Source organism: Pollicipes pollicipes, unplaced genomic scaffold (assembly GCF_011947565.3).
Source record: "Pollicipes pollicipes isolate AB1234 unplaced genomic scaffold, Ppol_2.1 Scaffold_2555;HRSCAF=2994_pilon_pilon_pilon, whole genome shotgun sequence".
Lineage (NCBI taxonomy): Eukaryota > Metazoa > Arthropoda > Thecostraca > Pollicipedomorpha > Pollicipedidae > Pollicipes > Pollicipes pollicipes.
In genome coordinates this window covers 40,823,639-40,850,553 of record NW_023596136.1, presented here as the reverse complement: position 1 = coordinate 40,850,553, position 26,915 = coordinate 40,823,639, and the positions used below count along the sequence as shown (strand labels likewise).

Sequence of the window (26,915 nt, the reverse complement as noted above, 5' to 3'; positions counted from 1 at the left end):
GGTGGCTTGTTCTCAATGATAACCACAAATGGTAGTCACAAACCTGTACATGGCCACGGAAACCTGGCTATAAAGCTTATCTTTGTCTGACGGCCATACAGTCCAGATATGCCAGGCTACCGATTTATACCACCATGTATGGAGGTTTTGTAAACAATGAATCGAGTTCGCTGCTTTTCCTACGTAAACTCTATTTCCAACAAACCTACGTGCGGTACATTGTGGACCGGTAAATGCCGCGCACTGCTAACGACGTTGGAAGACCAGACTTTTCCTCCTCTGTTTGATTCCCCCTTTTTGGTGGGCCTAAATCGTGGGTAAATTTGGTGAATTTCGCATAAACTTGCCTCAGCGGCGGCCCTGGTATCCGAGGTCGGCTCTGCAGACATCACAGCTGACTTCAGGCGGCCGTGTTTGCATCGAGCCGGCGATCCGGCGATGGTCCGAGCCCTACGCGGAACCACGGCGCGTGCCCCAGGCACCATACACAGCGCCGGGCACCGCCACGGCGCTGTTTGTTGCCACCGTGACGGCGTTCTTTCTTTGCTGCGGTTTATCGCGGCGGAACCGATGACGACGCGGCGGCATGACTGATCACCGCCGTCGGTCCGCTCTTCGTATCATCCGGGCACCTTGACGGCGCGCCTGCTGCTTCAGTGCGTCCCGCCCCAGACAGCCCGCGGGGTCGTAAGTCTGAGCCTCAGGGGTCCTGACGACCCAGACAGCCGTGCCGTGTGGGTCTTTTGAGGGCTCAGGTCCATTATCGGCTGGGTTCGAGGTCGGCAGGCACGCGCCAAGAAAGCGTGAAGGGAAAGGAAACTAAGGTTCGCCGCTCTATTGTTTCTGGCTGCAGGCCGGAAGCAATGGAGAGCAGCAGCAAAACAAGTGAGAGCAGCGTGTTTGCGCTTCACGATTGCATGCTGTCGTAGAGGCACAGACAGAACCAAACCAAGGCTGGCGCGTTCATTGATAATACGATGCAATTTTAGAGACGTTATATGTTGTATATAATCCTCAGGTTATATGCATTACATTACAAACAACATAATCATTAAAACAAATCTTAAAGTGTTTACTCTAAATGACCACTTTACAATCGGTGATAGTTCTGAAAGCTGGCTTAAGGACAATCGCCGAAAACCCGAACATTACTTCTGAGAAATACAAATAAAACCGTGGCCACATCTCATGACGGGAAAACAAACTGAGACCCAATGCGCATGTACTCGGGGAAGACAAATATGGCCTTTGCTGACGTAAACAGTGACCACCATGACCATGACCCTGATGGCCGTGTCTGTGAGCACGCGTACACATCCTGACCCTGATGTCGCCAACAACCGCCACATTGAACCCGGACGACCGCTATCCGCAGTTGCTTCAGGGCGTTGGTGACATTAGCGGTGGTAAACAGGAGCGTTACCCTGGCGACGCTATCACTGTTCAGCGCACGCCAAAGGGCTTGTTGGTGGTAACCACACGACCCAGGCGGCTGGGCAAAATCGCCCCGTGAGCGGTTGACCCCTGATGACCTTGTCGATGGTAACCAAGCGACAAGGGCGGTTATCGGACTCGAAACGACGTGGGAATGAACGTTCCAGCACTTTCGCGTTGGACCGCGGACGTCTGCACGGTGAAGCATTCATGACGCGTCACGTGGCGTTGTTAATTAGATCACGGCATTCATTTCTGTTCCCACAGTCACGCCGGCACAGAACTGAAAACTGTACAGATGGCTGTTGGTGGACCGTGACGTCGTAACAACAGCTGACTCCCCGCACACCATTAAGTTCATGTGAACAGTCTGCGATGCATCCACCTTGCGAAGAAATAAACAGCTTTTAGAAGTCCGTTTGAAACAAGTGGCAGAGTATAGGTTTACAGCAAGCTTGGTACACGTGAGGATTGCCCGTTCAAGATCGGGCAGTGCGAACGTCGGTCAGCACCCACATACTATTGGCATTCAAACTGGCTTTTGTAAACACACCTCGAGAGATCACAAGTTCGTCTTTTCCACCTACTGAATTTGAAATATTGAATCCAGCTGACCGGTGACGGCATAAACCACTCTCGCGACTTAACACGCGCCCGGGTTGGATACCCTTCGCTCGAGTGGGAGGTCAATTTGTCCCCCCCCCCCTCCCAGGCTGGTCCCCAGGTTGATCAAACTCCAGGTTGGTCCCCGAAGGGCCCCTGGAACCTACATAACTGCTCTAAGCATAATATCGCATGCTCATCTAAGGTCAGATACCTTGTTTGACCTTTTGAATGACATGGTGACTAAAATCACACAAGACCGCTTTGGGTTTTGCATTTGGATAAGAAACATAGATTACGCCAGGCATTAAGCAGCTCAAAACAAAATAATGGCCTGGGTCATTCTTGGTCAGTTAACTATTCTGACCTTTAGGAAGTCTATGGAAGGTGTATAATACGGTTCCTGTTATCAATAAATTTGAAATGAGCAACTAAAACTACCCCATGCAGCAAGCCCTAGGGTAATAAAGCAGGTTGATTTTGACGGTGGTCTGACCTTTACAACTGACCTTAGGTCAATGTAGTTTGTTCATTCAATTGTTGTGCTACCTGAGAAAGCATCTCAGAGGTGTATGGCTCCGTCTTACACGCCACTGTTGGATCAGATTGAACGATTCCCTACAAATTGCATTGGCTGAAACCATGACCCGAATTTGACCTGCCATAGGTCAGCGACCTTACAAGGTACATCTAAATTTGTAATGCCAGATGATCCGCTGTTGACATATCTACAGCTATGCCAAGTTTGGAGCGGCTACGACGTTCGGAAATCATTCTGGAGAAATCTTCGGGGGAGAGGCAATTTGACCTCCCACCCGAGCGCGCGTTTAACGATACTTTTGGCTAAGAGCTATAAAATCCAGTGCTTTCGAAGTGCGACGCCTTATATGTGAACGGAACCCGCGCCTGCTGTTGAGCTTCCAGGCCGCTGTGAGTGACACTCGTGCACCCACACCGTGGTCCGACCACTGCATGATACAATCAAATACCGCTAGATGGTAATGATACTCCAGCAGGGCTTTTGATGCAACATTTTCCTCGCTGCACGAGCACGAGGGATTGTCCAGGCGCCCTCTGATGTCTTTTGGCATCCAAGCGAAGGGGGGGGAGCAAAATTATTTTATTCATTTTTAAAACTTTTTTTACTCTGCTCTCTGCTATTCTACGGGCGATCATAGTACGGGGAAAATTCGAACAGTGATCAATACTTCTAGTCAATCTCACCCAGGAATTAATACGTTAACATTTCCGAAGCGACTGGTTGCGCCACAACCTAAGCAAAAATACTTAGAATTAATTCCCGACAGCAAAAATTCAAAATCCTTTAGTCGCTGAAATATTGGGCAATGGCCGTTGCTGATGTACATATGGCATTGCAAGCGTCAAAAAACGGAAAAATCGCTTTTGCTCATTTGAATCATACTATGATATTGACAAAAGGTCAAAGCACCAGGCCAGGTCTAATCAGGATCAAGTCGAGTCGTGGTCAAGTCAGAATTGAAAATTTTTTCTTGTGTTCCTCCGACTCATGTGGCCGAAGTCATTCATTCGTCCGAAACTATTTACCAGCACCGAACACTAACCAAACACGGACAGCACACGACCTCTTATTTCAACAGAAATAAGTTGACCTCATAGGACATTTAGTGTTCCGCTGTACTATGTATGAAGCTGACTGGCACACAGCCAAGCTAACTGATGAGTTACATCGAATCAATCCATAACTCCACCAGTAACTGGTAGGTTTCGGAAGCACAAATAGCGTAAAAACTTCACTGGTGGCATAATAACCGGCGACGAGACCGGCCATGAAGCCGGTTTTCTCTTAAAAAAGAATACGACTGAATTCCATATCATATGCAACACATCCGGCTGATCTGCCTTGAACGACTCAGAAGTTGTTCCAACAAACAGGAGCGGTGACTTTAAATCCCCTGGCGGTCCCAGACTCAGAGCCCACGTCAGACGGTGAGCAAGTTTCAACACAAGGGAAGCGTTCATCAACAATAGGGAGGAGCGCGCAAATGCCGGAAAGAAAGACGCTGTGTGCCACTTGAAAGCCACACGACTAGCAATGGCAATTGAGCATAACCTGACTCAAATGCGAGTGGATTACCCTCAGAATCTGGCCGTTGGATTAAAACGTTCAAAATGCAATTCATTGTGCTGGCGAACCAAAAACAGAGAAGGTCACGGTACCCTTGAAGCATGGCTTGTGGCGCGACACATCTTGGAATCGCTCGAGTTTTCTGGGGACCTCAGGTCGGACCGCTCACTAATAAGGGTCGCAACGCTTCGTAAATTGGCGCTAAACAGCAGAACCTTTTGTATCTCGTCAGAAACGAGCCATGGGCCGAAGGTAAAAGATCAAGGCTAGTTTAAGTCAAGGTCAAGTCAGGTCAAAATTCAGATAATCCCATTGGCAACGATGGTTCTGCTCTACCGATTCACATGACTCGTTCGGTAATCGCTGAGTTCCAAAATGCATCAGCTTGGACAACTTATCAACGCAAGTGTGCGGCACAGATCGCTTTGGCTCGACAATTATAATGTAAATTCATATTAACCTTTTCGTGGCCGCTGACGACCCTCTACATCCTCCGCAGTCAGCCTGTTAGACTAATTACAACAGAATAATTGTAAAACTGATAGAGAATTGCACAATGCCGAATTTATAGAAACAAATAACCACGGACTGTATTGCAACTTCAGAGGTTAATGTGGCATCAAAACATTGTTTTGTTCCAACACATGTCGAGTTTGCGCCTAATAAGCGCTTAAACTCCTTTAGACCAACTGGGATAAGTCTGTAAGCATTTAAGAAACTTTGGGTAATGTTCGTGAACCTCCAGACGGTCGAGGTCCAAAAACTTATCGTTAACAGAAGTAAATGACCATAATGTTAAGAAATAAAGTAACTTAAAAGGTACGTAAAAGCAACGTTAATAATAGTAATTAAAAACATAAAATGATCATACTTTCAGGCTGCAAAAGCCATTGCATATGCTAAGATGGTACAGGTGACATATCTCACAGTTTTTTTGCTTTTCGGTTGCAAGAATAGTTGTCATTCCAGATCTTTGGCTTTGTTCTAACAATATGGCGAATGCGTCTCACCGAGGGCCCTACCTTCATGTATTCTTGAAATACCACGACTAAATGGCATAAATAATGCATCAAGCTGGATGTGATCCAGCAGCGTCTTTCCTGTCTAGTGACCTATTGAGACAAGTCCGTTTGAAATGGCGCCCTGGAAGCCAAAATAGCGTACATGACAAAATAGTTCTCCACTATTTTTTCTAAACACGACGAAAACCGGGGGTCTTAACCCGGTTCTTCAACCCCAAGAGATACACAACAACGAATCTACTGCCATCTTTGGTTGTTTCAGCTCATCGTGCATACGCTTCTGCCAAGTCCTTGCTTGATCAACAATTAATACCAACCACTAAAGGAGCTTCACAGAGTCTCATGAACGAAACAAAACAGTCACAAAAACCAGACCAAGTGGAAAGCCGCACCCAACAGCTCGCGTAAAGCTGCATCCTATAAATGCTCATTTCCATCGCTACGGGTGACCCTTGATAGGTCAGGTCAGATCAGAGAAATAGAAATGGTGATTGCAGGCCTCTTCCAATCTTCAGAATTGTGCATTATAGCTGTACAAGAAAGCTTTAGTGTATGTACCTTGGCACATTTAGTTACAGGATAAAAACAAATCAGCGGCAAGTGTAACCCGTGGCGCATCGGATGATGTCACTCAATTCAGCACTCGATTGCGTAATTTCCTCGATCTTGATTGCGCAATATCCATGCCATTTTTCCAAGAGAATGTATGGCACGACGAAAAGACCGACGGCGCTGCAAAGCACTTGTCAAGTGGCATGAATTACCTCTTAATGCGACCTCAATTGGCCTAAATATCAGGGTACGTATACCAGGCCCGGTTATTCAGCGACTTGACCGCTCAGCCATGTGGTCCCGTGACGTCATTGGTTTTCTGTGATGTTGGTTTGAAAGCTGCACCACGAGGTACGTAGGAGTCCTCTGATTGGACAAGAATTGTTGACTTCAGTTAAATAAGCGGTCAATGGGCCGCTTAAGGGATGACAGGGGTCTGATAAATTGCAAATGGCACACGTATAGATGAGGCATGACAAGTAACCAATCAGTTATTTTTTAAACCAATGCTATATAACTGCTCCAGATTTGATAAGACCGAAGGGTCTGACGGCTTTGCAGCATGACGGCATTGCTCCCCAGATATTGCGGACAATTTGGGTCCTTTCTATCTGGCAAAAAGTATTGCCAAGCTGCAAAGCAGCCACGCCATTCTGGTTACTGAAAGTTGGAATGAAAACAGCTTCACACGAGCATCGATATTTCCAGCAAAAAATAAAATCCCGCGACGTAAAAAACAACCCTCGTAAATTTCTATCCTTGACGTAACTGATTGAGCTTAACGTTAGGTAAACTAAGCGCACTGCATTTTATGGAATATCACGCACCATCATGTAGCATGTCAAAATAAATGCAAGTCCTGTCAGAAACACATTCTTGACAAACTGACGTTTCTGGGTGGCTCATCGTGAAGTGCGACCAAAATGATCTTGACAAAGAGGTCATCCCTCATGAAGTCTAACGACAGAATTTTCAACTTTTCACACCAGGTGAAAACGAGTTTGAAGCTGCACTCACGTCTTATGTGCACTTTTCAGCACATACCTTTAGCTGTTCACACTTCAAGTAACAAAGCTTTAGGAGCTTCTGAGTTCCGTCCGTTAAGTCTGTATGCAACTCAAATGTAACATTTTGACGGGCCCAGTCCTTCAAAGTAAAAATCGATATCCATCATAGCCAGTGTCTCCGATGTGTGCGACATCCAGAAGCTGAGACCCTTCCACGAAAGCCTGTGCTGAAAGCGAGGATCAGCCTGCACGGCACGCCATGCTGGCACGCGATGCCAGGTGACAAGCCCACGGCATCGCTGTGACGTCACCGTCGGTCGCACACCCGCCGGCCGCGCACTCACCCTGCGCGGCGCGCGCGCCTGCAGTCCCGCCGGCTCCTTCGTGCTACCCTTAATCTTGTTAAGCAGCTCGCCCTCGCGCCGCCGCATCTCGTCGTTGATGCGGTTGCGCTCCTCCTGCCTGTGAGGCGGCTTGCGCCTGGCGCGGCCGTCAAACGAGCTACTGCGCGCCGCTCTTGCGCCGCGCTTCGGCTCGGCAGCCGCCGCCAGATTGTTGTGACTTTTAGCCTTGCGCATGCTGGGTCCACCGCCACCGCCGCCGCCGCCGCTGCGGGCCGGCGGCTTGCGGCCTCTACTTACCGTCGGCTGCGGCGGCGAGCGGCGTGCACCGCCCCTGCCGCTCCTGGCTGGCGGCGTGCCCTTCTGGATGGGCTCCAGCGGGTAACTCTTGTCCCAGCCGACGGGAGAGCCCTGCGCGGAGTTGCCGCCCTGCCGGCGCGCCTGGAACATGGCGCGCACCTTGCCCGGTCCCAGCGAACTGTTCATGCTGAGCGACGCTGACAAGCTGCTCATCACCGACCCCGCGCTACCGGTGCTGCTGGAGCCAGGCGATGCTGGCGCCGCCCGGCGGGGACTTGGGTAATCAGAGGTGCGGCCGGTCGACGCGGGGGGCTGGGGCGATTCTGGGGCGTCGCGGCGACCCAGAGAAAGCGTGGAGCGCTTGTCTTGACGCTCAGATGTCAATCTCTGCTGGTACTGCGCCTGCAGGAGAGAGAGTCATTTGATAATTACAGACATTTCAAGCCCAAATACAACACAGCTTTCCAGCGTAAATCAGTCGAGTGGCTTAACAGTGAAAGACAGTGCAACGACCATGACGGGTAAGATCGTCTGCTCCCATTAGGTCATGGCCTTAAGGTGCTTGGAAGCTACTTTTATGACACAAACTCAGCGTCTAGCTTGTCAACCTTCGCGCATGTCGCGCTGTGTAGAAAAGCAAGGCAACGCTTAAAACAGCAGCGGTACGCATTGCAAAAACCGCTATTATAATGGATTATTAGTGCAATCCGTTCACCCTCTTCCAATGGGTGTGCTCATATGACATTTGCCAACGTGGACGATGGTGGCATGCGCTTTCGTTTCTTGATTGCATCTTGAAGACCTCAAGATTAAGCCGTTATTAAGTGATGTAGGAACGTCCCAAAAAGTGAGGGACCTGACCCATTTTTTTTTAGAGGCGATTAATACTCGTGCTATGCACCACCGCAACGTTGATGTTAAAAGCTTACAAAAAATCAAATACTATATGGCCCATACCACTCTCCTCCCTTGTGCCCTAGCAATAGTTCATAGGGGAGACCAACCACCGGACCAGGTCTGCTAGACAATAACCAGCACCCGACACCTTTTGAGAGGTGACAAGTAGCCTCATCTATTGCACGTGATTAGAACCCGGGCAAGGCACACCGAGTTTTAGAATAAGCTTGATGAACAAACGGTTATGATTACCAGCCTCGATGAAGGCAATGCCATCAGAATATCCGAACCATCCACGCACCATTGCCTTTGCCCTGAGCGTCCTGAGCTCGGCTAGGTGGGGTGCTTTAGAAGAAGAAGAAAGGTTCATGCACTTGCATTTGATACTTGCCGCTTTTTTTCCCTGCTGCCAGCGTTTAAGCCGATTGTAGTACTACTGTACCCTACCAGTGTGTTATTTATGCAAAACACCACCAAGCTTGTTTGCGTGCTAATCGTCCAGGTTTAAAAGCCCGTTTTCTGTTTTAGCCTCAGAATTCTGTCACAGCAGCTTTGCGAAGTCGATTTCTTACGTGCCACAGGGCACCGTAACGAAGCTTTGGGTAACTGATGTCAAATGCCCGTTGCATGAATTCCGAGCGGCGAGTCAGACCCTGTATCGCCAACTGCTTAATCAGTTCATGTTATGACAACCAAGAAACCAATAAGTCGACGAGCTGCCTACGCTGAACACTCAGACTTCTCGCGTGCCAAAACAAGGAAAGAGTGAACAAATTTACGGTGCATAATCGGACTTCAGAAGCAAGCTTGTTAAAACGCTGTGCATGGAATGAGTTACCTGAAACTGCCATGCAGTTAAAATGTCAATGCTGCTACTTCCGTGGGAGAAAGCAGCCACCCGAGACAGACGAACACGTTACTCGGCTTTTCAATATTTAGAATACGCTACACAATATGCTTAGAGGATCAGGAACATAGCCAGATAGAATGGCGCCATGGGGACATGCCCCCCCCCCTCCCTCACCGAAGAAATCTGCACCAATTGCAAGTATTTTGCTAAAATGGTCCAAATTCGCGGAATTTTGGAGACAATTTGACAACTTGACAATTTGAATCCCCTGAGGGAAGCTGAGTCTATGCGCCTGTGGACAAACATGCATCCGAACTACGAAGTTGTGTGCTTAGAGCCAGGGATGAACAAAGACCAACATTCCCCATGCAAAGGCAGCGGTCATACTTATTCGTTTCGTGCATCTCATCGGTCGAGTTCATTGTGAAGGCAATGGTGCATAAATGGCGTTAATTGTTCTTAACTTACTCCTACCGTTACCAAGTTTGGCGATGACAATCCAGTGATTTACCCAGCACGATCATTTTAAAGTCCTACGTAAGTTGGTCATGCTTCTGTCATGTGCGGCAAATGATGCTCTTTGTCATCATTAAACATTTCTGTGTGCCTGTATTTCAGCAGACTAACGCCAAACCAATCGTCTCACCACAAGCTTTTATGGGCAAAGTAATGTAACCGAGGAGGGGAGAGGGCCAGTGGCTAGTTGGTTTTTGCTGAAAGCTAGTAATAAAACCTATAAAAATATATGGCATGAATCTACTTCAAAGGCAGGTTTGGCCCTTTTACTTTACGAAACGTTCCTACCTAACATTACCAGCAGCCTTTTATGTGACCTATTCAAATAATAACAATAAAACAAATATTCAAATAATAATAATAAAACAAACAAAACTAAACAATAAACATTGCCGGCTGCAATTGTCCATTTAAGGCGCAACACTGTGATTGGGTTAGGGAGGCCTGTGGCTACTAGGCTTCGGTACATGCCATGACCTCTGCGCCCCTGCCAGCGTTCTGTCAGAATGCTGAGTTAAAAAGTAGGAAGAACGCTTTTTAAACCGAAAACATTACAAACAACTGGAACAACCCACGCACTGCACAGCCCAGAACTGCTTCTGAATAAGAAAAAAATAATGTAATCTTCAACTTCTATTCACAAGTAAACGCTAAGCTCCTATTGCGACGTACTTTGGAATTACTTCGGTGCAAATAAATTTCCTTTAATACACCAGGCAATACTGGTTAAAGAAAACATGCCGAGCAACCACCAAAATATAGTGTCAATACGGCTTTAAAAGCAGTAGATCTCCCTTTTTTGTTCCCCGTACAACATAGGAGACGACTAAAATAGTACAACAAATCTCCAGCACATTTGAAGCCCGAGTGTACTTCTAGGGACGAATACCGTTGCGTTCCAGCTCCCTACCTAACGTCAATAATTCACGATCACCCATGTGACCCCCAGCCTGCTGTGATGCGTCTCCAGACCCAGCCTCTGATACTGGCGAATGGCGTTCCACTGGTTCGGCCTCTCTTCACTAATACCAGCATCGGCTATACGCCCTGACACCTCAAATGACAGTAATCATGCGCTATATCTCCTCATCCTCTTCACGTGGATATCCTGCCGTTTCCGAGTTTCCTCTCTCACTCACCTTGAACGACCCGCTGAAATGCCCCTCTTTCGACATGTTTCACCTCATGAAGTCAAAAAGCGGTATGTTCCGAGAGTTACCGTGACACGAGAGGACCATAGATCCTAACTGCATTCCAGCAGTCACTGATTTTCTGGTTATGCATCTCTCGACCTACCACAGAGCCACTTCCGTATCCTGAACGTCGTTTGGGGCCTGGCGACACCCTAGCCTTCTGATCTCGTACTCCTGAATCACGCTTACACCAGACTGCCACTCGGTCGCTTGCTTACACCAGACTGCCACTCAGTACCTCACTTACACCAGACTGCCACTCGGTCACTCGCTTACACCAGACTGCCACTCGGTCGCTTGCTTACACCAGACTGCCACTCAGTCCCTCACTTCCACCAGACTGCCACTCGGTCACTCGCTTACACCAGACTGCTATTCGGTCGCTTGCTTACACCAGACTGCCGCTCGGTCGCTAGCTTACAACAGACTGCCACTCAGTCGCTTGCTTACACCGGACTGCCACTCAGTCCCTCACTTACACCAGACTGCCACTCGGTCGCTTGCTTACACCAGACTGCCACTCGGTCGCTTGGTTACACCAGACTGCCACTCGATCACTCGCTTACACCAGACTGTCACTCAGGCCCTCACTTACGCCAGACTGCCACTCATCCCGCACTTACACCAGACTACCACTCAGTCCCTCACTTACACCAGACTGCCACCCAGTCCCCCACTTACACCAGACTACCACTCAGTCCCTCACTTACATCAGACTGCCACCCAGTCCCTCACTTACACCAGACCGCCACCCGGTCCCTAACTGACACCAGACTATCACTCGGCCCCTCGCTTACACCAGACTGCCACTCGGTCCCTCTGTTATACCGGACTGCCACTCGGTCCCTCGGTTATACCGAACTGCCACTCGGTCCCTCGGTTATACGGGACTGTCACTCGGTCCCTCACTTACATCAGACTGCCACTCGGTCCCTCGGTTATACGGGACTGCCTCTCGGTCCCTTGGTTATACCGGACTGCCACTCGTTCCCTCGGTTATACCGGACTGCCATTCGGTCCCTCGGTTATACCGGACTGTCACTCGGTCCCTCACTTACATCAGACTGCCACTCGGTCCCTCACTTACGCCAGACTGCCACTCGGTCCCTAACTGACACCAGACTATCACTCGGCCCCTCGCTTACACCAGACTGCCACTCGGTCCCTCTGTTATACCGGACTGCCACTCGGTCCCTCGGTTATACCGAACTGCCACTCGGTCCCTCGGTTATACCGGACTGCCACTCGGCCTCTCGGTTATACCGGACTGCCACTCGGTCCCTCGGTTATACGGGACTGTCACTCGGTCCCTCACTTACATCAGACTGCCACTCGGTCCCTCGGTTATACGGGACTGCCTCTCGGTCCCTTGGTTATACCGGACTGCCACTCGGTCCTCAGTTATACCGGACTGCCACTCGGTCCCTCGGCTATACGGGACTGCCTCTCGGTCCCTCGGTTATACCGGACTGCCACTCGTTCCCTCGGTTATACCGGACTGCCATTCGGTCCCTCGGTTATACCGGACTGTCACTCGGTCCCTCATTTACATCAGACTGCCACTCGGTCCCTCACTTACGCCAGACTGCCACTCGGTCCCTTGGTTATACCGGACTGCCACTCGGCCTCTCGGTTATACCGGACTGCCACTCGGTCCCGCGGCTATACCGGACTGCCACTCGGTCCCTCGGTTTTACCGGACTGCCACACGGCCTCTCGGTTATACCGGACTGCCACTCGGTCCCTCGGTTATACCGGACTGTCACTCGGTCCCTCACTTACATCAGACTGTCACTCGGTCCCTCACTTACATCAGACTGCCACTCGGTCCCTCGCTTACATCAGACTGCCACTCGGTCCCTCACTTACACCGGACTGCCACTCGGTCCCTCACTTACATCAGACTGCCACTAGGTCCCTCACTTACACCAGACTGCCACTCGGTCCTCGGTTATATCGGACTGTCACTCAGCCTTTCCGGTATAACAGACCGCTTCTCGGTCCTTCACTTTCTTTCAGTGTCCCCATCAAAGGATACCATCGCTTGTCAGTCTCGCTTTTCACTGATACGTCATTACACATCGTTCTCTACACTGATCGTTTGACATGGCTACTGTCTCCTCTTCCAGCAATTCGTCGGTTTTTTCCTCTATATCCATAATCACCGCACCCCGCTACCCATTCTCCATTAGTGAATCCTTGACCCCCTTCCGTGGCGATTGACACGAGAGCATCGTGCTGTCTCATTTCTCAAAGCACGCAAATGGCCAGTCTTTGATCTCACAAGGTCGCTCGCTCCTCTGCCATCGGTCGATCTGGACGGTGATCAGCGGATCTGATTTGCCTCAGCTGCTTTCATCGGTTAGCAGTCGCTCTCATCTGTGCCCCGTCTCCCGTCCGGGCCGGTCGTCAAAGGGCCATCAGCATGTCATGCGTGAGCACTCATGGGTCATCACCGCACCAGCTGACTCACCTGTCCCCCGTCTCCCGTCCGGCTGACTGTCACAGGGTGATCACCACACCAGCTGACTCACCTGTCCCCGTCTCTCGTCCGGCTGACTGTCACAGGGCGATCATCATACCAGCTGACTCACCTGTCCCCGTCTCTCGTCCGGCTGATCGTCACAGGGTGATCATCATACCAGCTGACTCACCTGTCCCCCGTCTCTCGTCCGGCTGATCGTCACAGGGTGATCACCATACCAGCTGACTCACCTGTCCCCCGTCTCTCGTCCGGGTTGATCGCCACAGGGTGATCATCATACCAGCTGACTCACCTGTCCCCCGTCTCTCGTCCGGCTGACTGTCACAGGGTGATCATCATACCAGCAGACTCACCTGTCCCCGTCTCTCGTCCGGCTGACTGTCACAGGGTGATCATCATACCAGCTGACTCACCTGTCCCCGCCTCTCGTCCGGGTTGATCGCCACAGGGTGATCATCATACCAGCTGACTCACCTGTCCCCCGTCTCCCGTCCGGCTGATCGTCACAGGGTGATCACCACACCAGCTGACTCACCTGTCGCTCGTTAGCCCCGCTGCCCCGGCGTTCGCGGCGCCGACCGTCGTTCCCACGGCCGCGGCCGTCCGCGCCCGCCGGTGACTGCCGGCCGGCCCGCGTCGCCGTCGGCGCGGCGACGGCCAACCCGCGTCGGAATCGATGCGTCGACCCGGGCGCCACCGACGCCCGAAGCGGGTCAGGGGCGCACTGGGCCCCCTCCGACAGGGGTGCAGCGGGAGAGGGCGTTCAGGGATGCGAAGGGGCATTCGGAGTTCGCACAGGCGCCCTGGTGTTGTGCGGGGAAGGTATGACGCTCGCTTCGAATGACTGTTGTTGTAGCGCTACCGGCGTTTTGCAAAACATCGCACGGACCCCGGAGACATGAGCTGGGTGCTGCGCTGACCTTTGCTTGTGCGACCGAGCCAGGCAGCCACCTGGTGACCGTTGCCACGTCCCGCCGCAACACCCCGTACGCTGCCAGCTGCTGGTGCTGGAACACCGCTGCCACCGGTCTCGAGCGAGCTGTCCCCCGCCCTTTTGCCAAGGAATGGCGCCTATCGCAGATAAATTGGGCGTAATTAGCCCCGAGTTCGATCTGCCTAAACGTGTTTTGATTCCAGTGCCTGGTTGAACGCTTTGGAAATGTCATCCGCAACCTTATAAATGGACTTCCAAAAGTCCATTGATGAGGCTACGGATGATGTTTTCAAAGCGTTTAACCATGACGCTGGATTTTTTTTGTTTTGCGCTTTCATTGACATTACCAAAATATCAGCAATAGCCGTAGCTCATGCTTTGCCCAGAAGCAGGCCGGTGCGTTCCGAAACGCGAGCGTCTATGCCACAGGGAATCCAAAAGGATACAGAGACTTAATTTTTTACAGGGAATGTTTCGCATTTGAAGATATTGATGCAAGCATCAGATATGATGGAAAAGCTCACTTGTAACTATTTTTATGCTTTTGGGTGCAAAAGATCGCTCCAAATAACACAACTTTACTATTTAGTAAATGTTCTGCTCTGTGCGTTATCATTTAACAAAGCTCTGAAGCGTTCACATCAGAGTGGCTGCCAGGCTGGCTGCGTCAATACTGCCAATGTAGCGAGCGACCTGGCCCGCTGTGGTACTTATACTTGCCGCAGGGTGACTTGTTCATTTGTGCGTGTGAACAAGTTGACCAACGTTATTTGTGCGTGTTTTGACCATTTCTTGTTGTGTTCTTGTATATTTGGTCGTGACGGCATGTGTTTTGCGTACAATCATATTCTCGTTTACGCCGTTATTCTCAAGTTGTTTGATACCAGCGTGATGTCCGTCACAAGTCGAACCACGCAAACGCCTGTATTATGCGTCACAAAACGGCGTTCCTGATGGAGCCTTGCATTTAACGCGTGAGAGGGAGTCTTCCACATTTGTATGGGGTTTGACCTGAAATAGCCATCTTGAACATTATACATTGCAGTTCGCAGTCATTCCTTTCTTAAGACCCAAAGCCCTCCATTCACTGACCTAAACGCCGGCAAATATTTGCACACTATTTCGTAGTCTGTTTCAAGGTCAACCAGGGACTAATGACGCCATGATAACGTCATTAAAATTCTGTCATTTCGTTGACCGCGCGAAGATAAATGCCAAGAAAAATGTCATCTTCAAGCTGTTCATATTTGGCGTTCGTGAGCATAAGTTCCAGATACAACGGCCGTCAGTTGGCTCAGTATTGTGCAAGGTACGACGACACAGTGAAATAATGACGCATTGAGGAGCATACTAGCTTTACAAACAAACTGTGCTAGTCAGAGGAGTCTTCACTTAAAGGCATACCAACAGTTATAACATTGGGACTTCAAGTGCAAGGTTGCAGCATGCATCTGATCGAAATTGCAACATTTACACCCGTAAGTCAATGAGCGTGTTAGACACAGCCCGACCCAGGTTAAGGAGGCCCGCGGCCCTAGCCTGGCCGCGTTACCGCTCGAGTACGGTGTTTGTGTGTGCGCACTGGGGCTGCCAGCGCTAGGCCGATCAATGATAGAGTTTTCATTGGTGGTGCCCCCCCCCCCTCCCCTCCCTCAGGCCGCTGAAGGCGACTACTCGGGCGAACATAGTGGACCAAAGCACCTCCGATTGAGCCAAAATGATCCAGGCAGAGCCACAGCTTTTTAGAGCGTTTAAACTTCCGTGGTGTAGCAAGGATGAAGGCATCGTTAAAACTTTAGTGCGTCGACAGCATTAACTTGTTCGTGTATGTAAATACACAACAGCCAAGCTCAAGAACACGAACGTAAACCAATTTCCTTGTGAATTTCGCCCCGCATGCATGCATATCAGAAACGGGTCATTCTGACTTCGATACTAGTTTGCGTTACATGAACCGTATCTTAGCTTGGGTCACACGAATCGAATAACTTGGACACGAACAGTTCTTGAATCCAACGCCCACACAGTGACGTTTACAAATGACATGGCGTGTGCTCTTGCTCTGTCAAACGGTATTTATAGCCCAGAATATTTCACACAATATTAGGTGTAGTTGTTCTGAGATGAGAAAAAACTTGCATAGTTATTGCCTACTTCCGATGTACTTTCGACTTAACCACCTTTGCAGGTAGCATCTACTTGGTAGTAGGAAGTCTCTGTTGCTCTTTCTCCCTCCCTCTCTCTCCCTCTCTCTCTCTCTCTCTCTCTTTCTCTCTCTCTCTCTCCCTCTCTCTCCCTCCCTCTCTCTCTCTTGCTCTCTCTCTCTCTCTCTCTCTCTCTCTCTCTCTCCCCTCTCTCTCCCAATTTTTATAAGATCAGGTATTTCGGTTCGTAGCCATAAGGTCTATATCTCGGGCCAGCGTCCTGATCAGCAGGTCATGTTTCAAGATAAGCAGACGGATAATATATAAACAATACCTCGGCAACCTGTTCCTTACGTGCCAAATGGCAGCTGCACACGGTCGGCCTGGAAATAATGTCAAGAAGTGCGTGACGCTTTCGCCGCCACCAAGCCATTACGCGCATGACCGGCGCGTGGGTACGCGTGCGCCAATGCACGCCATCGTCCATTGCGTGATAACCGGGCAGCGGGCCCCCCAACTGAGGAAATTACGCGTAGGACCGATCAAGCACACTGGCGGATCAGTGTCTGCCCGGAGCGCCTGTAGCCTAACAGACCCGCTAGCAATGGTGGTCCAGATTTGGGTCGATGCTAGAGCCGTCTACTTATCGTATTTGCCTGCGATGTACGGTCAGTATAGGGACCAATGCAAGCGGGCCACGGATGCTGACTTTTTGTGTTCATGCGTTTTTAATAGACACTTCTTGGCTAGTAATCCATAACTAGCTATCTGTGTTTGTTCTTAGCGATTCTATGCTAGCATTTATCAACATATACCTTGCACGGCGTGTGACATAGAGGCGATACGGGATGCGAAAATTTTCGGGTTATGTTGTTGACGGCAAAAGCAAAGCCAGTGAAGCAAGAAGCCTTCGGCAACCGACACCAAAAGGTTCCTTTGGTATAGTATTTCATTAGTTCTGAGTGGCTCTCGAAGTTTTGAAACGACTGTAGACGTGCGTGTGTTCCAAGCACAGCACTTTATGGAAGTAAAGAATGGATGGATGTTGAGCCGCCTCATTCTGTTTAAGATACACGATGCATACATCACAATCAAACTTAAGTTGCGTTATTTTGTATTTCCCTAAACCTCACGTAAAGTGAGCATGCCACCTTTTTGCACTTTCCTCTTGTTAGATCAGATGTGTTTTATTCGATCACCAATACAAGCTTATTAAAAAAATAAAAAAATAACCGACCGTGTTTTTCACGGATAATTATATATGAAACGAACGCCGCAGCTGACGGTCAGGCGGCGGATTCATGTAAAGCGTAAAGGCGGCTTATAAGACTCTCTTGGCCTGCTGCCTCACTCTTAGTTCTAAGAAAGCTTTCATGCAACATTTACGCTCAAGCACTCTTTAAGATGGAAAGTTGTTACGCCTTTGGCTGCGAAGTAAAACTATAGCCTGGCACAAGACAAGTTTGAAATACGATGTCCCATGCTAGATCAAGCTGGTAGAGAAGAGGATCTTCTATCTTTATCTCAGGGCATCAGGTATCAGATGACAGCCCCTTAAAATATGTTTTTAAAATACATAAAATATAAACAAATATAAAAATAAGAATGTGCTGGCCACGAAAGCCAGCCACAAAAAAAATGTTTGTAGATAAAAAGCTGCCACAGCCGTCAGCATGCTGGTTGCCGTTGCCGTTGTGCCAGTGCAGCCGTTGCAACGCTCCTGCTCAAGGGTGTAGCCAGGATTTTCTTAGGGGGAGGGGGAGGATGGATCTAAGAGAGCATACCTCACGTCAATTTTTAACTTTCTGTTGAGAGCCGTCCATGATGAAAAACGAACCACTCGGTCTGTCTTGGCTGTTCCCCTGCTCTAGCCGACTGGTGCAGTTCAACAGCATCTCGCGTCCGCTAATATCAAGCGCCTGCACCGCGTCCCGCGGGCAGTTGAGCTCCCCCCCCCCCCCCTCCCCCACCACCACATATTCACGCAGTGAACGTCACCAGCCTGTTAAGCGACCAGTCTGCGGTGAATGTCAGCAAATGACACCAGGAGGCGTCAACGATCTGCACGGCGTCCAACTAGCCGGGTGAGTCTGGGATTCAGTTCAGCTCGCCAGGCATCACCAACTGCACGTGGCGCCCAGCCTGCTTAAGGATTCCCACACCCAGCATGCAATGCACCAGGTGACGCCGCTGGCATGTGCGGTAGTTCAGCACCAATGAGTCCTGAAAGTGATCTCTTCTGCAGAAGTGGTCTCGGGTGGCGTCACTATTCTACCCAGCATCCAGTCCGCTGAGCAAACCCGGGACCCAGCGAAAGTGACCAACCTGAATGACGTTCGGTCTGCTTGGTGAGTCTGGGGCTTAAGGAAGGTCGCCAGTAGGCGTCACTGACCTGTATGGCGCTCGGTCTGCTTGGTGAGTCCGGGACGCAGGGAAGGTCGCCAGTAGACGTCACTTACCTGCATGGCGTTGGGCTGCTGCAATGTGCGTCACTGACCTGCATGGCGCCGAGTCGGCTGGGAGTTCGGGAGCCGGCTGGGGTGATCGGCTGAGGAATGCCGCTGGCCCTCCGAGACGTCGTCGCCATGACAACGTCGCAGCACGCGCGTGGTGCTTCTCAGTGCCGGATTTATCTTGAGTGGACCTGGGGAACAGCGACCGATTGCAATTGGTGTCGAGAAATGTTGGAGGCTGCCACGAAAGGCACTTTCTGTCACTATCGCTCAAACTGCGGTAGGGGTTGTGGGAGGCATTGACGTCCCGCGGCCGGGGGAACGCTGGCGTCCCCAGCTCGTCGTAACGTCGTAATGGAGCACACCCGACAGGTCACCTACGTTACGGACGGTTAGACGGGGTTTCGGCCCCGCAGACCTGTCACGACCTTTATCCACCACAAAACCATGCACGAGGAGACCAAATTCCCGCTGCTGTGTCACTGCAGCAATGTCTTGTGAAATGTGTGGGACCGGGGTTCGTTATTTCGGTGCCCCGGACAAATTCGACAGACTAATTTCACTCCAAAAATCGGGAATTTCATTAATCGCTGGACATGGTCAAGCCCAGTAAAGCACTGACCCTGCTTTTGTTTGGGGTAAATGCCCACTGAAAACTGGCTAATGACCGGGCGACCGCTGTCAGTACCAGTGTACGCCAGGCGCTCTATCGATAACCAATACCGGGCGAGGGCGGGGTGGGGCGCGTCCCCCGCCAGGCTTGCCGGCCGAGCGGAACATGGCCCACCGGCCTCGTGCAGACGGACGGGCGGAAGCGCCACCCGTGCAGACAGTCACGGCACGGGGGTTACCGACCGCTTCACCAACAAAGAGCCGGCGTGTCGGTTCTCATGCCGGCGGCTGGAACAGGTGCATCAGTGCAGCACCGCCAGCTGCCGCGAATCGCTGTATTCACGCGATGGAGTGTAAAAGTTTCATATTTTGTTGGCTTTGTTCCAGAGAGTAAGACTCTTGTGTGCCGAACACGCAGAACGAGCGCGTTAGGAATATTAGCTGCTTTCACGCGAGCGCACTGTGCGAATTAAATCAGAAATATCATATAAATACGATTAATATGTTGTTATCAAATCAAGAGCTTTGAGAACCTCGGGCCCGCTAAGGTTGCCGGCGACTACCTGAATCGTGTTGCAGCTGTAGAGGAAATGTACACATATATCCATCTGCCGTTTTCAAAACGCTCAACAGGCTTTGAAACAAGCTCCGAAAACTTCAATCAAACGACTGTTTTCCAATGACAACCGCAATGCGGGTAATGGCGATCACTTATTACGCACAATTGTCCCAAACGAGCAACGCGTCGAATGCTTCTCCATAACCAAATTGGCCATACCTGCGGGTGGGCAAACCTGATGCAGCTGACGTCAACGCTGTCCGTTCGCTGCGGGCATATGCGTCCCTCTTTGTTTGTTCGCTGCGAGCATATGCGGCCCCCTTTGTTTGCTCCCCGCGGGTATATGCGTCCCTCTTTGTTGGCAATGCGCCAGCAGGCGTTCGAGTTGTTTTCCCGGGTACAGCTCAAACTTGCGTAATGGGTTACGGTCACGCCAACAAAGCAGCGCTGCCGGCGGACGGCGTCCAGGTATGCATTGTCCAAAGCAGAGGTTACCAAATGATGGAGGGGGCTTGGCGTGCCTGCGTACCGGATAGTGGTACGCTGCCAGGCGCTATGCGTGGTCTGTGGTTCAGCAGCATGGCGGTCAACGCAATTGTCTTGAAAGACGCTCGGCCAATAGATATGCGATGTGAATAAAGTCTGGTTAACCGTCGGCAAACAGGAGTGGGGGGGGGGGGGGGGATTTCATCCTTTTGACTGTCAGTATTGGCGTCATGTTGAGCTAGCGCCCGCTGGGTTAGTGCAATGGCAGTCGCACCAGTAAGTTATCAGCATTGACGTCAGCTTATCAGCACGAGGGATTTTAACTACGAACGGCTTGAACTGCTATTTTGAGGTGCAGCAAATGCAAACGGCTCTGTTGGAAGGCAGCATGAGCGTTCAAACTTAACTTATTTTAAGCTGGATACCATTTACAGCAGACGCGAAGCACACGGGAGGTGCGACTGGAAGGCTGTTATCGCGGCTGGCTCGCTCAGTGTCACTACGATGACTATGATAATCATGACCACACTCATAATTTCGAAGGATGTATCCTAAGACAGAGAAGCTGGCGGGAGAGCTCGACCGGGGATTCGTCCGACATGTCCGGGATATGTTGTGGTTTCACGTTATTTCTGAACCCGCGGAAACATTTGGCAGCAGAAATTCGTGGACGTATGATATGCAACCAATGTGACATGATGTACAGCCGGAGACACGAGCACGGTGCGATAACATAGGGTCATTATGGGATTGATGCTGTCCAAAGAAAACCCAAATATCCGATTCGACTATTTCGTTTTAATCCGACATTTATTAACATGTTCGTCAGCTTTCATAGACTGAGGGCGGAACCCTTCCCCGTAAATATATTAGAAACCAACTGGCCGAGCAAGCTGATTACCCCATTTTCATAGTTAGCAAACCATGGCAAGCGTCTCAAATTCGTAACAACCACAGCCAAATAGTTTTTCCAGCTGACATACTACCTGATATCAGATTGATGCATTATTTCTTCAAATCTCAACGTATTTGAAGTATATATGTGATTATGCATGATTGATGACTTCAGAGAAGTCATTCTTCAAATAATCTTAATTAATACGGAAAGAACAGGGGGAAGGGGTGGCATCAAAGCCCACCCTCAACAGTTCGCGTTATGAAAAACGGTGAATCAGGGCGAGGGTTAAAGGAAATGGAAAAAGGGACATTTGAAGATATTGTGGCAGGTATGAGATGTGACGAAATAAGGTCAACTGTGACTATTGGCATACTTTCAAGTAGAAAAAAAACTGACCTCGACAATGCAACTTCTCTTTAGTAAATACGCTCCTCAATACGCTATTGATTGTGTCATCGTACCTTCACAACATTGATTTAGAGCAAACTGACGGCAGCTTTATCTGAAATCGTTCTCACTGGCGCCAGATATGAACGACAAGGCAATTATACTTTTCTTAGCATTAACCGTCCCATAACCGCTATTGGAATAGGAGGATTTGAATGGCGTCATTATTACACCATGGATGTCTGTGTAACATTGAAAAAGTCTACCCGAAAAGGTCTGCACATCTTCGCGGACGTATAGCTCAGAAATTAGGAGGGTTTAGGTCTTACCAAGGCCAGAGCTGTGAACTGCACCCAATGATCTTCAAGCTGGCCATTTCAGTTCAAAACCCCGTACAAATGTGGAACACTGCGCTATCTGAACCCCATGGTTGCAGCTCCTTAGCCCCTTTCAGCTCCATAAATTTCGTAGAGCTATCCTTGGAGCACACGAGCACTGTCCGAGCGCCGTTCCAGTGAGCGTGTCATGATTGGATCAGGAGGCCAATTGACTATCGACTGGCTGGAGGCCATTGGGCAGGGGCATTCGCATGACGAAACACGACGGACCACATGGACGCAATATTCGGCCGTGCGTGCTGAAACGTTGGTTTTGATAAGCATGGCTACCTGAAAATACACCACGGGCGTCGTGCAAACAAGCTAAAGCTACTGCCTACCGCATTACCGGTAGATTTCGGACTACGCACGGACACGAAGTCATCGACACTTCCGATCGACCAAAAATATCCGTAAAATCATCAGCGGCTCTTAAACTGGGAAATGACCGAGCACAAGGGTGTAGCTTTGCAAAATGCGTTGGGAGGAAGTACAGAACAGCGTAAAATCGCCCAACCTATCCCGAAACCATCAACAAACAGGATCCTCTCCAGATCTGTGCCTTGCTCTTCTCAAGCTTTTGGGGCAGTTGGCAATGTGACGTTCTACCTCAGATAAATGCTCTGTTTACATATACTGCAAGGACGCAGTCAGAGGTTTAACGCCCGTTGAAGGGGCGGGGGGGGGGGGGTAAATGGCTGACGAATGCCCCCCGGGGAGTTTCCAGACCCCAACAATTGGAAGTAGCATGGCCAATCTCCATGCTCGTTTGAAAATGTTCAACGTTCAGTCAGAATCGACACTTGATAAAAATTAACATGCGCGCTTGCAAACCTTAGCAACGAAGACGCCCCACACCCGGCGCTGCAGCCCTCATAGGCCGCGCGGCGTCAGCCCCGCCCCGACCCCGCGGCTAGCAGCGGTGGCCATGGGCGAACGACAATGATGACGCATCTGAAATAAGTGTCTTTAAGCCCTTTAGGACATCAGTTCATGCATTTAGACGGAGGTCCGATCGTACTTTTCGTCTGTACCTGTACCTCGAGCTGTACCTGTACGGTTCTAAGATTGATAATAATTTACGGCATTACGGCATTACGCCATCATTACGGCACCGCGAGGCGGTGCTGGAATCCGATGATGGAGCTGGAGGAGTAACGGTAAAATCTATATTTCCCGTGTTGTAGTGCTGTAGCCGTTGATCTGTGCAGAGGATAATCTGGAAAATGCAAGGAAAAAGATATGCCCCAGCCTAATCTTTTAACGATACGAACTTGGTCTGATAGACCTTCGGAGAAGTTATCTCACAAGACCCTATTCAGACCCACTCCTTCCATCCCAAGTTGGGTTCCAGCTCCCACAACAACGAGAAGAGAGAGGCCCATACGCGGACAGGAACCCGCCTTTGGTGTACATGTTCGTGATAGCTTGAGTAGTTTTTCGCTGTTCAGTACCTGTTCCCAACTCATTTTGCAAAACTGCGCCCCTGTGCTCGATCATTTCCCAGCTGAAGAGCCGGCAATGATTTAACGGATCTGATTGACCGATGGAACCTGCTGGTGACTTAATGCCTACGTGCCTGGTGTATTTTTAGGTGGTCATACTTAAGGAAACCCGTGCTTGATATACGCAATTAGTCCTCTCCATGGCAATAGCACGGCTTTGCAGACGCTCGGAAAACACCAGACACGTGAAATTGAACTGGAAACCTCGTGAGATGTGCATAAAAAGGGCCCAAATTCTAAACCCCCGGGGATACTGCTGCATTGTTTTAGAATAATGCAAATGATGCAGGGTTGCGCTGGTTCAGACATGTGCACCACCTTGACCCTTGAAATATATCTCCTAATTGGAAATTAACCGAATTTATTTAGAGAAATAGAATACGAAAATTTGTATTAGCAAAAGCAAAAAGTGAATAGGAAATTTTGTTGTCTAGAGCAGTTCACTCCACTTATAACTATATCAATGATTCTAGGTGAGCTCAATATCTCCAAGGTGGTATAAATGGGCTCAATATCTTCAAATATGGAACGTTCTCTTTCGTACATTCTCTGAGTGTACTCCGGACGCCTTGCTCATTGACCAGCCGACTGGTCTGCTGCGTGGATCTACCTGTCCAGGGACGGCGCCACGGATTGCGAGCTTGGGGGGGGGGGGGGTCCTGGGAGCCTCCTTGCAGGGGAGATGCTCCTGCACAGTGCTGTTTTTAAGAGGAGAGGGAGAGGGGGGGGGGCAACCGACGGCATGTGTCCCCTCATCAAACTGCTGCATGCCTAACATCCACGTAAATAAATACTGGTTAAAAGATCCAGAATGGCGCTTTCTGATTATGCAGAAAGGGCTTCGCTACCCTAAAACAGGGCCCCTGTTCCAAAAAGGGGTCTCCCGATGCATAGAGGGTCCTCCTAATCCAAAGCAGGATGCTTCCGATTTACGAAGGACGCTTCCAAATTCAGCCAAGGGGCCTTTGTATGCCAACGCAAGGCAACATGATCTGTAACCGTAGCCATCGCATGCATGAAAGGCCTATTGCTCCAGAAATGTGGCCCCCTGTTGTAATGTGCCACTATTGAAACATTTAGTTTCCGCTCTAATTTCACTGCAGCGGGCACTTGAAACCTTCCAAAACACGCGAAGAGACTCTCCTGGGAAACCCGTTTCACAGTTTAACGAATGTCGTTTCAACGCCATCGAGCCTGCAGTACGCCCATAGCGGGACAGTGTCCTCGTCGAAAACAACCTACAAGTCCACTGATAAGCCGCGGCCCATTGCGCCGGCGGCCGCCTGTAACAAAGCGGTGGGCGCTGACCTGTTTTCACAACATTCCTCGCGGCACGCCGATCGTTACCGCCCGTGACGTCACCAGCACGGCACACTGTCGTACCTGCAGTGGGGTCGTAACGACGACAACCGCGCGGCGCGGCGTAACCTGCGATTTCGGCGCCCAAATCGACCCACACCTGCGTCGGCGGGTCGCTGTGTGCTGACTTCAGGCAGACGCAGGGCCGACTGATCGCGGACACCCGGCGTCGGCGACGCCTCCCGTCGGCACCGCTCCTGGGAAGGAGAACGGACAGGTGGCGTCGGTCTGGCCGCCGTCACGTGATCGTGACGTCACGCCGCCTGATGACACCGTCGCAGTCCGGGGGGTTGGCCCGGGGAATAGGGGTAGAGAGGTCGTGACTCCGGTGCGCCTGCCGATTGGGGTGATAGAAGAAGGGGGGGGGGGACAGCATAGCTGTGAAGTTCGTACACAAGGGCACCCAATTCTCGCACCAGGCTTACCGAAGCTCCCTGTCGGCCACACCAGTAAGGCGCGGAATTGTTGGGCGTTCGGTGCGGTAGAGCGGCATGGGCGAACGACATGACATGGGCGAACGACATGAGCGAACGAGTCATGCGTCCCGCGCGACTGTGCGATCGCACGTAGCGGAATCCCATATGCGGGTCCATTGCCATGGCTGTCCAGCGGCTTACGCCATAACATCCGCCAGCCATCGGTCCTTGAAGTTAAATATAATGTTAGCCCGATAAGATGCTTGGTTTTACTTTCAGTTTCATTTGGAACAGTTTATTTACCAATGAGTTAGATATTCAAAATCCTGAAGCCAGCCTGTGACCACAGATTAACACATCACAGCTACCAGCACAGTTGGCCTTCAATAGTGGCCAAGGCCGCAATGAATGTATCTAAGTCAGTAACCCTGACGAACGGTAATGAGAAAATGAAGGCGCATTCGCACTGCACACGCCCCGCGGTCACCTTCAAAGAGCTCGTGACCGGCGCGATGATAGACTCCGAGCACGTCAGCGCAGGGCAGCGTCTGCGCACACCGTAGCACCCATTGGCAAATGAAATAGCAACGGAGTCAGGCCTTACGCCCCGAGAATGAATTAATGTTGGTGCTGCGCTGGGTGTCGTGTCGGCAAGTTCCATGGAAGCCACGTTGTATTGGTAAGAGCCCAGTGGTCCCTGGTGCCTGCAGGAGTGGAATCCTCTTCACCCATCCCACCAGCACCCGTGGGGGTCCTAGGTGCGCCCGGCAAGTGCCCATTGCGAATGAAAGCTACCCTCCCATTATCCCTTTAGTTCATCATTTTTGGGGGTTCCAATTCTAAGAAACACATGAGACTTTCGGTTCCATATACATGCCACAAAACTTACGCAGGTGATCAAGGTCATTAGCTATCATATATGCATAGTGCGCGCACTTGAGCTTATCTAGCCCGCGAAGGGTTCTAGAGGTCTCTCTTAAAAACAAAGTGAAGGAATCGGGTCATTACACGTCAACTCAACCTCTAACGTGTAATTTTACGTATTCGATCTTAGAACTAAACGAAACTTGGTTTTGATCGTGATTTTATGATTATAACGCATTTCATCATGATTCTGAAGCTTTCAGTACTTTTGCGCCTAAACGTTGACCCTCATTGGTGGCATCAGAAAATGAGGTGATGACGGAAATGGCATATTAAAGTGATGATAGCTCAGCAGCCATAGCATATTTTTCAATAAAAACGACATTTTTTAGATATTACCACGCTCTGGGTGGCGAGACTAGAATGTTAGATTAGTAGCACGATCATTGGATAAGAAGGATTTTCCGCCACAAACAATTCAATTTCCAATTTTAATGACATTTTCGATTCGCTAGAGCCCTAGACTTTTGAAATTGCCATCTCATTAAACATCGGAAAAAATGAACAGAAAAATGAGGACCCGCTATTCGCGTGCGCAGCGCGACTGCGGCTAC

The 26,915-nt window shown here is 50.2% G+C and overlaps 1 protein-coding gene across 1 annotated transcript; it reads right to left on the bottom strand.

Moving 5' to 3' along the window:
* Window positions 1-700: 700 nt before the first annotated feature.
* Window positions 701-25,148, bottom strand: LOC119101248 (uncharacterized). The gene is made up of 5 exons (XM_037224553.1): window positions 25,046-25,148; window positions 18,883-19,029; window positions 7,419-7,768; window positions 7,070-7,187; window positions 701-709 (listed from the first exon to the last, which is right to left on the bottom strand). The coding sequence occupies exons 2-5, from the start codon at window positions 18,970-18,972 to the stop codon at window positions 701-703; spliced, it is 567 nt and encodes a 188-aa protein (XP_037080448.1). The 5' UTR covers window positions 18,973-19,029; window positions 25,046-25,148.
* Between the last annotated feature and the right edge of the window lie 1,767 nt (window positions 25,149-26,915).